This window comes from Plectropomus leopardus, chromosome 11 (genome assembly GCF_008729295.1).
Source record: "Plectropomus leopardus isolate mb chromosome 11, YSFRI_Pleo_2.0, whole genome shotgun sequence".
Classification (NCBI taxonomy): Eukaryota; Metazoa; Chordata; class Actinopteri; order Perciformes; family Serranidae; genus Plectropomus; species Plectropomus leopardus.
In genome coordinates this window covers 18,102,037-18,115,069 of record NC_056473.1, presented here as the reverse complement: position 1 = coordinate 18,115,069, position 13,033 = coordinate 18,102,037, and the positions used below count along the sequence as shown (strand labels likewise).

Here is a 13,033-nt window from a genome sequence, read left to right as displayed (position 1 = left end):
CTCCAAATATTTATTGTTCCAACAAAAACTAGTTACAGTAGATTTTTTCTTTTTTGAAAAGTCACCTACTGTCACAATTGGACCACAGCACAGGAGTGATGTAGATACAACAAAGCTGAGTTAAAAACAAGAGTGTATTTCTTAGGAATTTGGATCTTGTCAAAATAGTTACTGGAATGTCTAATGGCTCTACACCACTAGAGTGCACCAACAGACCGTTTAACAACATATCTGAGCCACTAAAGAAACCAAGTGCATGAGAATCTTAGGGATTGCCGTAAATGAGTAGAATAGGTCCCATCAGAAGTTGTACTGATGGGGCCTTTGACGTTGCTGCCAATGATTACTTTTTAATAGCCTATAATTCATGCTTTTCATTCCAGCCATTTAATCACATTGATTTATTGGGTAGAACCACTTTAAGAATGGGAAATAAATTCATCTCATGACAATCACCACCAAACTCCCAGTAATGCCAATATTCTGGCGACAAATCATGAGTTATCCAGGACAATGATGGGTCCATTACTGGCTCATTAGCCTATTTAAATGTAATAAATTCATTACTGTGAAATGATCTCCTAAATGCTTGTTTAATATAATTTTGATGAGCATGTGTTTCAGAGAAAGCCTAAAGTCTCTTTCTTTCATTGTATTATATAAGCTAATGTCTAAACTTTTTTATTTGACTTTTTATTTTGTATTTTCTTTGGATATTTATACCCCATTTGCATTTGTATTTATTTTTTCCTTTTTTGTGAATTTACCCCCCCCCCCCAGCAGTCCATTTTATTTATTCCGTCAACAAAAAAAGTTACTCAATTATCTGTTCACGTGTATCCTCTATTTGTATTTAACATTATCCATAGCACAGTAATTAATATCCCTACACTGCTTTTACAGTTCAATTTTATAATTTTATATTACAGTACCTGCACTGTCAACCACCTAAATTTGCACTGCCATCATAAGCATATCTACTATAGTAACAGTTGTCCTGGGACTAGACTATTATTTATGTTTTTATCCTTCTGCTTATACTCTCTAGACTCTATATATCTATGAAAAAAGCTTGACAACATCTGAGCTAGAAGATGATTAAAAAAAAAAAATCTTCACCATATGGCATTAAGTAATGCCTAGCCAAGGCCACAAATAATATTTGTAATAAGGGAATGTTTCAAAGAAGGCCTACAGTTTAATTCCTATATTTTGTGGTTTTTATGCAGTTGTATTGGTCTCAGTTAATTCTTTACAGTATGGCAAAATAAATGCCAGTAGCCGTATAAATTGTCTGTAATTTGCAGGCTACAAGTGATTGCTGATGCTTTTAACAGTGGTCTTTGAATGCAGCATTTTTATTATTATTTTTTTGCCTCCAGCAATTGAAGGCCTCACACACCATCAGAGGCCGATCACATTTGACCAATAGGAAGATGGATCAATGTGCATCAAGCTGGCCGGACACAGCCAGTAGCAAACCTGGACGATGACGTATTTCCTTTTAAAATAAGAGCCTAGATCACGCCCTACGGTTGTTTGCCCCCGTACTTCGCCATAAGGTAGTTTCTTTTTATGCTCTGTCGTAAAAGCTGAAACACGATATTGGAGTTTTGTGAGAAATACTTTATTGACTTTACTGAGCATAGAGAATTATAGAAATTAGTAGAAATAAGTAGACTATCAGCACAAAGTTTATTATTGTTATTATGATTGTTAACAATTAGCACTAGTATGTAAATATTTAAAATTCTTAACATATAATGTGCTGAGTATGTAAAGCGTGTAAAGAGAAAACTGTGAGCCTTATGTTACAATAAAATGTAGAAAACTAGTATGTAAATGAGAAATAGAACATATATGTATGAAAACCCAAGTATCAAGTTTCTGAAACAGCTGCATTGTACACATTTCTCATGTTATCTTTTTTAACCATATTTTTACTGCACATTTTTAAAAAAAAATTTCATTTAAGTTTTTGAGTGTTGCAGTACTTTACTTATTTTTTTTCTTATTTTTTATTTTTATTCCTCTTAATGTGTTTATTGCATGTTTCATGCATTTGCCAAAAACCAAAGCAAATTCCTTGTAAGTTTTTTTTAAATGTATGGCCAGTGGTACCAGAAAAGCCAGCTTGAAAAGGGAGAGTTAATGTTTATGTACCAAAAAAAAGACCATAATTTGTTGTTTTCACCTTTGGTTTTATTGTAAACTTTCGTCAGATGCACAGACTAAAGAATGATGCTGTCGCACATAATTGTTGCGATACACTTCGTCTTATTCTGAAAATCTTAACCGGATGCATTTCTATAAATTCTGTTTGTTTGCCTCGCGAGGAAAAACGGTCGTTGAAGCACTTTTCTTCGCCGTGCTACATCTGGTAGTGGTATCCGTCAGCGGCCATATGTAATATAATCTCATTCATTCGTGTACAGACGCACGTTGCTTGTCTTTGTTGACTCAAAACTAAGGGTTTAGGGTGGAAAGTTGCGTATTTCTCTCGGTTCCGTCACTCTTTTGGACGTTAATCAGTTTATGCCTCGGTGACTGTCCGCTGACAGTGATACGATGATCGAGCGACCAGAGACTGCGGTTCCCAGCATCGCTGTAAGTCCATTTGTCTCCCTAAATAAGCCATTGTTTAAGTGTTTGCTCAACTGTTGTTTTCGGTATGCTATGATTGAAATCCCAATTTGAAAAAAATACACATTTAACCACACCAGTGTGATATGATTCCTGCTGCTACCCAACTCTCGCATGATGGGAACTGAACACCAGGCTCCCTTAACAATCTGCCCGATTTACGATATTTTGCATTTTTACAGAGACATATATTAACAGAAAAACATAAGTCAAACCTTCTTACAAATTGATATAGCATACTGACAAATTCGGCATAACGTGGTTGACCAAATTATACGTATTTCAGTAAATACCATCGATTTAAAGATGAATCACACCTCCCACCTAAGCGTTGTCCTATTAAACTGAAGCGAGGTGATGGATGGCGAAAGTATAACATAATCTGCCTTTTTTGTTGCAAAATGTCATGAATGGTTGACGCAGTGTTTGTAAAATGTAACATTAAGTACCGTTCGGACCTAACTGACGAGGAGATAACACTACAGCTTTGTCTTCTAGGCTCCTATTTGAACGGAGGCTGGCCCGGGGGTTCCCTGAACGCTTTTTCAAACCAGCACATATTGTTGTTCCCTGGTCTGGTCTCAATTATAGTTCGTTTCAGTGGAGATGTACAGTATATGGCTGACAGCGAATTCTTGTTAAGACGCGTTTTCACACAGACGTTGACAATATTACTAGTGAAATGATGTAAATTGATTAAAAGTAGGTGTTAGCCTAGCTAGGTTATGTTGGTCTGATTGTATGCTTTGAGTCATACCAGAGCCCAGATGAGATTTGCTCATAGACCACAAGCAATATCAATTAAAATGTGAATTTATTAAGATAGTAAAGCATAGTTAGGTGCTCTCTTTTGTGCATAGCCTATAATAATAGTGGTTGAATCACTCACCAGTGGAGATATAAAACCTTGTTCCCCAAATTACATGTATGCACCTATAACCATATAGCAAGTCTTTATTAAAACTGCTAAGTTATTAATGCAGTTTGGAGTGGCTTTGCACACAACTTTATTCAGCAAGAAGAACCCTGTTTGTTTTAAGATACAGGCACAAGGTAGATTTATTACATCTTTATTAATTATCTATAATCTATCTATCTATCTATCTATCTATCTATCTATCTATCTATCTATCCAAATGTCCAATCAGTGTCCCACCTTTGATTCATTAAATCTGGTTTGCTTTTTAACTCTCCAAAGCGTTGACAGAGCTGTGACATCTAATGAATTTTTTAGCATAACAAACCTAATCCAAATGGTAGAGATGGCTCAATCAGGTAGAGATGAATTCAGCACATTTTTCATCAAGATATAGTGACTCAAAATGTGTTCTACCAAATGGTTGGGCAGGACGTTAAAGGGTCAAGGGCTTTGTACAACTAAATGTAGCAAAAACTGATTACCCATGGCAAAACAAACCACACTTCGTGTTGTACTGTACCTGTTTGTTATACAGTGTGAGGGGATTGGCAGTGACTTTTCTTGTCGTAACACCAAGGGGGTGGGCATACACAATGTGCATCCAGAGAGAGACAGTGAAGGAGCAGTGGGCACAATGTGCTGAGTGCTAAAAATAACAAAAGAAATATATTACACAGGCACTGTTTTCAAGTGATTTCTGTCCTCCTCATGAGTTGCAATACTCATTACGATTAATAATCAGTATGTGACAAATGGAAGTTTAAAATAGCTGATAGAAATAGTGAGAGGGCCTCAGCATCAGCTGCTGGATGCATGCGGGGGGTGGACTTGGCAATGCAGATGATGTCAGTGAACCAGGCAGCTACTATCACCACTGGGTGGACTGGGGGAGGGGTTAACAGTCATGGTATGGACTGACTAGTGTTTCTTTCTCTCATCCCCCACTACTTCCCTCTTTAAGTTCTCTGCCTTTGTTAGTCACCTCTCAAGAAAAAGCAGCACATCAGTCATAATACATATCAGATGTGGCAACTGTCATTGCAGAATTTCGGGTATTTCATGTGTGTCGTGTGTTTGTTGTACATAATGCATTACAAAACCCATTATGAGCAACAGACACAAGAGTGTTGCAGCTATAAACTGGTTTTAAGGTATACTGTGATATGAAAGTTGACAATTATCATGCTTTTTACATTTGCATATCTATGATATTGAAAAAAATTGCAGCTGGATGGAGAATCTCACCTCTATCTTAATTATTTTTTTACACATCTATTAAAATGGTTTTAGGTCTTAATTATAGTGATAAATTATTTGTTCAACCAAAACTAACGCTTCTGTTTTCATTCATTTCAGTGTCATTCTGACCGATGATAATATTAATTCTGTAATACTGTGATACATTGAAAAAGCAGTATTTTCTAAGATGGTTATCATATTGTGAAAATCTCAAACAGTCGCAACCCTAGTCAGAACGTTCTTGTAAATAAGTGTTGTTCATGCACACATGAACATGCATACTTTGTACTGATAAATTCACACACACACGCAAACTCAGATGTTTTTTATAGCTTAACACTGACAGCCTGCATTAATTATTTCTTCCCAGTTGCTAAATGACCTGCACCGTGTGCCCTCAGTGCACCTAGTGCTAGAGGGAAATAAGCAGACTGCCAGAGGTGGCACCTTATGTAACACATGCATTATCACACACACTCGTAACTTGCATGTGGGTGGATCAAACATGGAAATGGTGGAAAGTGCTTCAGGCAAGTTCTGAGCGGTTACGCCTTGTGTCGAGCTGCATGCAGAGTATTGATGAGGCAAATAGATTGTTTCCTATTCTTTTCCTACATTCTGTGTGTCCATAACATCCACTGGTGTTGTTGGTGCGTAACCTACAGTTTACTGAATGTCACACTCAACAGTGGGAAATAGGGAATATAAGGTAAAATGTAGAGTTGTGACTATACTGGTATTTCTAACTCCGATTCAATACCTTAAACAATATCAGCATTTAGTACAATTTTCAATACCACAGGGAAAATTGACGCAGTAATTTAGAAAGAGATTTAAAAATTACAAGGCTGTAGCACAACTAAGGCTTTTCTTTTCCATGGTTAGTTGTAGAGAACCGCAGAATGACTGTAATAAAAATTAACCATAGAGAGAGAGAAAGTGCAGCTGGTACTGGTGTATCAATATTGTAGAAAATGAGTATGAAACAGTTTCAAATATTTAGACTCAATATGTATTGATAAATCATTATTTTTGACCACATCAGTAAAATGTAGAGCAGGCTAATAATGGGCATTAACTAAGTATTAATATTGTTTTTGTTTATTACTTTTTCACATTGATTTGAGCCACATCAAAAATATTCTGTTGTCTTTTAACAATGCTCTGTTACTGTCCAGTGGTGAGAGTGTAATGGTAATGTGAGGAGTCGTCCTACCTCGACACGCATGTTGAAGGTGCTTTGATAGTCCACTGTATTTGTATGCATTAACTATGGCCTTGCAGTCTTATGTTTCGCCTCTAAGAACCTAGAGACCATTTTTTCGTGTTTTTGCTATAAGAGGCAGCTTCCACGCAGTTTTGTGTTTGCAAATGTGCAAGACATTGGTCAAACCCAAGTCATGAATAACGAGTCAATGCTGATACCGATTTGCAAGAGACATACAGCATAGCCAAAAGCATTGCAGACACCAACATTAAAACTCAGACGAATGTGACTGTTGAATATGTCCTACTCTTCTGACATGGCTTTTCACCAGATTTTCGCTGCAGGGATTTGCTCCCACTCTGCCACAAGAGCATTGGTGAGGTCCAATCCTAATGTTTGGCGATCAGGTTCCAGTCCATCCCAAAGGTGTTGGATGGAGTGGAGGTCAGGGCTGTGTGCAGACTGGGAAAAGCATTTCTTTATGGACCTGACTTTGCAGAGGGACATTCCCATGTTGAAACTGGAAAGGATCTTCCCCTTTGTTGCCACAGAGCCACAAGATTACTATTGTCTGACTAACACATGGTTGTGTGCTGTAGCATTAAAGGGGAACACCACCAAAATAAAGAATTCCAGTATGTTATCTCCATGGTCTAGGTCAATAAATGTTTGTGACCATGAGTCTCAAACTCGTGATGTCAAAGGGTATAAACTATAAAGTTGGGAGTTGCTCCATACACAATTAATGGGAGCCTGATTTGTTGACCCACACATTGTTTTTTTGTTTGTTTTTTTATTTGTTTGTTTTTAATACCTAAATAAGCTTATTTTATAGTAATGATCTCAGCTGTGAAACAGAAAATACCCATATAGTCAGAGCATTCCCCTGGGTGCTCTCAGAGTCATCTGTAACATCTTTCCCAATGTATTGTCAATGCAGCAGCTACAGACTTCACACCCCATAGGGATATCACGTTAACTGTCGCTTACCTCAACTGTGCATGCAAACAAACTGATTGTTCGACTGGATACATGATGATGTGTCGTAGTTTTGTTTGGATAGGGGGAAAAAACAGTTTTTGGAAAATGCTAATGCATGATTCTCATGTAACAAATGGTGGCACATGGTCAGTGTATTTGCACTTGGCTGTAATTATTAAGTGCAACATAGTAAGTTGGCAAGGCCACACATTAGGCGCTGACCGATATTGGCTTTTCAGGGCTGATACTGATTTTTAGTAGTTAATGACAGACAACTAATATTTGGAACCACTATGAATTTACAATAACAATAAAATCTTTCCATCAATATTTAGAATTTGGAATATACCTAACTTCAACACAAAACTTTGTTTAAATGCAGTTAGCAAATGTTAAATCAAAACTGAAACTTTCAACATCATATACAGAAGGTTCCCAGCTACTTTTTTTAATAGTAATTGAAAATTTAAAAAAAAAGACAAAATAAAAATAGCTCTCTGAGGTTTAACAAGGTAAAGTTCCTCCCATGCTGATACTTAGCACTTTTTAATTAATTAATTTTATTGGCGATCATTAACATAAAACGCTGATACAGAAAATCGACCTAATGCCAAGATTGGCCTTGTTGACGCCTACCATACATGCACTGTCATTCTGTGGAAAACACTGGAGGAGGTAGTAACGATTGAGCAAGTGTGTGTAGCTTTTATCTGTAGTAGCATGGACATGGCCTTATAATGCTCCGCCAATGTTTTAACAATCAAGGATAGATTCATTGTGTGTTTTCATTTGAATCGGTCAAAAGTTCAACTGTAGGTGCCCTTAAACCCCCTCTTTCAGTGGACCTATCAGTGCAGAGCTGCAGTTTTCCATCGGCGCCATGCATGACAGAGCCTGAGAGGCCGCTCACTGGCAGGCAGGCCAGCAATCAATTGTATTTGCCTCACGTAGCGTGCAGGACAGTGCCCAGTGATTGGAGGGGGGATGTTATCTGACAGCAGGCTGTGAGCTGGAGAGAGGTAGAGAGTGATGGGGAAGGGAGAAAGGGATGAAGAGATAACCTCGGTGGTGAATTGAAAGAGCAGCTGGAGAGCCCAGCTTGGCTGCGATCTGGTCTGAGATCCACTGCCTTCACCACAGCCTGTCCTTCATGAGGATCAGGATGGACATGATTCAGCACGTAGGGAGACTGCATTTGTTTGTGTTGCCTTGTCTTTCTCCACTTAGCTTTACCTTTACTTTTTACATTTACTTTTTTGGAGCTGATTAGCTTCAGTTATTGGCTTTTCTGTTTCAATTTGCTTGTTTGATGGACTTTGGCAAGGTTGACTCCACTTCCTCTTTTCATCCTCCTTGGAGAAAGCCTGTTATTTTTCTCCGTGTCTGCCTCCCCTCACCCGTCTTCCCCTTTAAACAGCCTTTTTCCCCACTTGTGTTTATCCCAGCTGCACTGTACTTCAAAGGACGTCCGTAGCTGCAGGACACACAAATACTAATTGCAGGTTCACAAAAAAACAAATTTTTTGTCACTTTGTGCTCACATAATGACTCTGTGCTGCTCCAAATCTGCTGTGTATTTGTTTACACACATGCATAATACCATAGTTACAGAGTTTGTGTGTGTTGCTTGCCAAAGCTTTTAAAGGGTTTGAGAATGTTTGTCTTTTTATTATCAATTTCTGCTGTGTGATTCCTGTAATAACAGAAAGTTTGTGCGTGTGTGTGTGTGTGTGTGTGTGTGTGTGTGTGTTTTCTTCAGCAGCGGAACCTGGAGGGCTATGTGGGCTTTGCCAATCTCCCCAACCAGGTGTATCGGAAATCGGTCAAAAGAGGATTCGAGTTTACGTTAATGGTTGTAGGTAAGTTTGAAACATCATGTGACTCACTGAGGATGCAAATGTATTTGCTTCTGTTTGTCTGAGATTGTTTGTGTGCTCAAGTCAAACCTCCAGTAATGCACACCTGTCCATCTGTCTGCGTCTGTTTTCATTCTTGTGCGAATGTGGGTCATCGGTGCAGGTTGAAAGAAGGTGAAGCATGTGTGGCATCTAGCGGACTCAGCTGCTCAGGATGACGGGTTGACAATTTAAAGAGCGGTTTCTGCCGAGTGGTGTGTGGCCTAGGTTTTAGGACATCTATAGTGTTGTTCAGTGAGGCAGAATGAAAATATTTCTTGTGGAAGCTGGATTGCCGCAGTTTCTCAGGGGAGTTGTCTTTGTAGCCCCAGGATGCATAGCAACACATCTGTGTGCTTTGGATGGTTTGATTTGGATCGTGAGCTGCAGGATGTTGGCTCAAGTATGAATGAACCTGGTTTCAAAATGTGGCTAACAGCATTACAGAGGGAAGGAAGCGGACAGAGTGGAGGAACCATGGGTTTGTCTGCCTGTTTGGACCCATGTATAATTGGAGTTGTATAGGGAAACCGCATCACATCTGGATAAATCTCTGAAATAACATATTTTAATCTCTAATTCATGTATTTCATCAGTTTTTCTGAAAAAGTGCGGCATGTTTCTAGGGTATACTTTGCAGATATGCATCCACTACAGGAGTTGCTTAAAAAAATTAAAACCTCCTTTATTTGCGTTCCGTCCATAACCATAAAATTCACTGAACCTCCCTCCTGAAGCTGTTTTTTTTGTTTTTCAACTTTCTTCTAGTTGTTGTCTCTGTTGTTCAAAAACTTATACAGCGTTAGTTCCTCTCTGTCCTGCTGTTATTATGGACATGTCTGAGCTAGCCGCAAACCCTCACCTTACCCATGGGCTTGCCTCTTTGTTGAGCTGTGACATATAGCCCGCAAAGGTCGGGGATTTATGGAGCATAGTGTTCATTAAAGACAACTGTAAATCTTGAAACAAACAACACTATTAGATAATTTTTCGAAAAACTGCCACCCTAATCAACAATGTGCAGTGAAACTTGTGACCTACGGTTGAGAAATGCCCAGTTTCAAGGCCGGATGTTTAGGTATTAGTGTTGTTACAAATGTCACAAGGATTTTGAATGAGGTTGTCTCACTTCTGGAACTGAAACCAGAAGTGCTAGTTTCACTTTGGCTCTCTATTGACAGATTGAACTGTGCTCTGCGTGAATGAGGCCTGTAATGAGTGATGAGCAGATATGGATTGTGTTGGGAAAGTGTTCACAGTGCAGCTGTATTATTAACAAAACGTTAAATACTGAATTGAGATTCTGTTTACAGACACTTCATATGAAATGATTTAGAATAAATTCTCTACCTTGTCATTCTGCAATCATTGCTGTATTTTCTACTTCATGGATAAGGTTGCTGTTATTTTATTTTCTTAAAGTTGTCAACAAAGCCTGGGAAAAACTAGTAAGTAAAAGCCCCAAAAAGAGGTCTGTGCAAAGCGTGAAGCCTGAAAGATGTGGCCATGGGCAGCATGAGTGCACCATTTGACAACTAGTTTATGCGTGTGACCCACCACGGGAGATTTAAAAAGCAGCTGTTAGCATAGCAGCTGATTCAAAGAAGAACAACAGCGGCCGTAAATAATCACAAACTAGGAGAACAATGAGGATAGGGAGCTCCTTACTTGAGCAGAGGATGAGATCAGCTGCCATATAACAGAGAAGGTGAATTACTTTTATTGACATGTTATGCCTTTGTTATTGTTTAGAAAGTAGTGCATATGTTTTATGTCACGCTTGAGGCGTGACATGAAAAATACAGGTAAAAATACACATGATACAGTGTGTTTATGGGGAAACTTTAGAGGTGCTAGCAGGTGTATTCTTTTAACTCAGCTGTTTACTCCTGCTTCCAGTCTTTTGCTAAGTTTTTCTGTCTGTTCTCCTTAAAAATGTTTTTTTTTTCTTCCTTTCATCGTTTCTAACTCTCCGAAATATTCTGTATTTGGCTGTATTGGGCTTTGTGTGTGTTTGTTAAAGATTTTAAAGGTCATACATCTAACTCAGTATGTTGTGTGGTGACCCCGATCAGTTCAGTGGGTGAAGAAAGACACGAAGAGGCATCCAACCATTATTATCTCAGCCTGGGGTTTAGGCTTCCTGTTTAGTAAACAGCCACTGTGGAAGAGTAGCAGGAAGGACACAAAGACAGCAGAGAGATGGCTTGGGTGGGAACCAGAGAGATCCACAGTCAACTAGATCCTGTTTCAGGCCCTCTCACATATGGGCCCCTCTGTCTCTCTTCCCAGTTTTTTTGGCTCTCAGCCCTGCATACCCCAGCTGATCCAAATTTCACACAGAACTTAAGTGAGGAGCATAGCAGTGTGTCCACAGCAGACATATAAAGAGGATCAGAGGGAGGTTTCTCAGCCGGGGTTTGTTTTCCCACCACTAAATGCTTTCTGACCATCATGATGCCATGATGAATAAAAGCTGTGACAACGTATATTCGTCAAGGGCTATCAAAGAGATGTAGCTAAAACTGTGACTTAATCTCCATATAATACCACTGACAAAAAAGGGTTAAAGTAAGGTATTGAAAAAAAACATAGTTTTGTGTCAAGTTAGGCATTTACCATAAACTTAAAGTGTAACTTTAGCAAATTATACAATACAATAAACTCCAGTTTCTAGGTTATAAAACATAATGGAGAAGTGAGAGAGAGAAAAAAATGGAAATACCAGTGATAGATGGAGACAGAAGAGCTGATCGTGTTTTGATTTGAGAAGCAGCCAGCTGGACCTACAGCATAAGGAAGACTGAAAGTAAAGACTGAAGGCTGGCCTCAGTACTGCTGTACTTGGCATCATTGTGAATTGTGAAAGCTCGGCTCAGCTCAGAGGCACAGTATTGTTTCGCTGTAGTTTTGGAACAGGCAGATGGTGGAGTTTGAGATGACTGGGCCGATGGCTGCAGGTAACTTGTTGAAATTCCAACAGCGTGTGCAACAAGGAGAACTTATTTCTGCCTTTTAACTGCTTTCCTGTCCCACCACGTCATGGTACAGTCTACTGTGCAAAGTCAGGGGATATTGTCTGCGGGGTATGAAATACAATACTTTTTAACAGTGAAATGTCCAGCGATTTTGTTTGTTTTCCATGATGCTTGAAATTTGGAGGCATTTACATACACAATTACCCAGTGAATTTAAGGGCAACTTTGCCCTTTGACCCCTAATTATTTCTGACACTGATTGCCTTCCTCTCAGCTAACACTTTACTATCATTATAGCACTTTTTACACAGAGACTGCGCTACAGAGCCGCCACAAAGTCCCCTTCCTTATGCCTCCTTTGTATTTTTACACAGAGCCAAACTAACGTGGCATCATGCTGCTCCAGTGTGTGAATCAACACAGCATCCTAGCATCCCACAATCAAGAGGCGTGATGGGTTTGACATGTAACCCAACAGCGTTGGCCTCTAGACAAAAACTAAATGTGTCAGCAGTATTTTTTAAACTTCAACAAAGGCATGACATGTCAGTCACAATCATTTACCCTCTCTGTTATATAGCGACAGATTTCATCCTCTGCTCCGAGAGTAAGGAGCCCCAGAATCTCATTGTTTTCCCACTTTGCAGACCTTTACGACTGCTGTTGTTCGTCTTTAAATTAGCCACTATCTGCTAACAGCTGATTTTAAAATTTTCGGTTATGGTCACCAACACAATAAGTAATCCAAACATCACACCTTTCCACTCATGGTCGTGTCTTTCCGGCTTTACGTATTACACAGACCGCTGTTCCTGGCTCAAAGGTAACACAACTCTGTTCCCCTTGGCGATCGGACTTTATATACAGAACAGAGAGGCGGCATAATGGCGTGATATTCCTTCCTTTAACAGGAAGTGTAAAACTGGCTTATGTCTCTGTTTTTGTAAAGGGCAGTATTTGAGTGACCCACTGGCTGATTGATGTTGTCAGGCAAGTAGTGCTATTCTTTTATATTCTATATTCTTATATATATTCTTTTGTGTATCTAATGTGGAGGAGTTGTTGTAACAGATTATTGTAAAGTACAACTGTAAGGTAAAAACCAGGACTTGCCAATTAAATGTGTGTATGTGTGTGTGTGTGCGCGTGTGTGTGAGTCTGTGTCTGTCTG

At 39.1% G+C, this 13,033-nt stretch overlaps 1 protein-coding gene across 4 annotated transcripts in view; it reads left to right on the top strand.

The window, feature by feature from the left end:
- Positions 1–2,344: 2,344 nt before the first annotated feature.
- The window catches only part of LOC121949753 (septin-7-like), a 54,201-nt gene continuing 43,512 nt past the window's right edge, over positions 2,345–13,033 (top strand). For 2 of the 4 annotated variants that reach the window (XM_042495504.1, XM_042495502.1), the window contains exons 1-2: positions 2,345–2,607; positions 8,752–8,848. In XM_042495504.1, the coding sequence (XP_042351438.1) occupies positions 2,569–2,607; positions 8,752–8,848 (136 nt within the window). In that variant the 5' untranslated portion in view covers positions 2,345–2,568. Of the gene's footprint in view, positions 2,608–8,748; positions 8,849–13,033 lie in introns of all 4 variants that reach the window. The other 2 variants (XM_042495503.1, XM_042495501.1) reach the window with 1 other exon arrangement.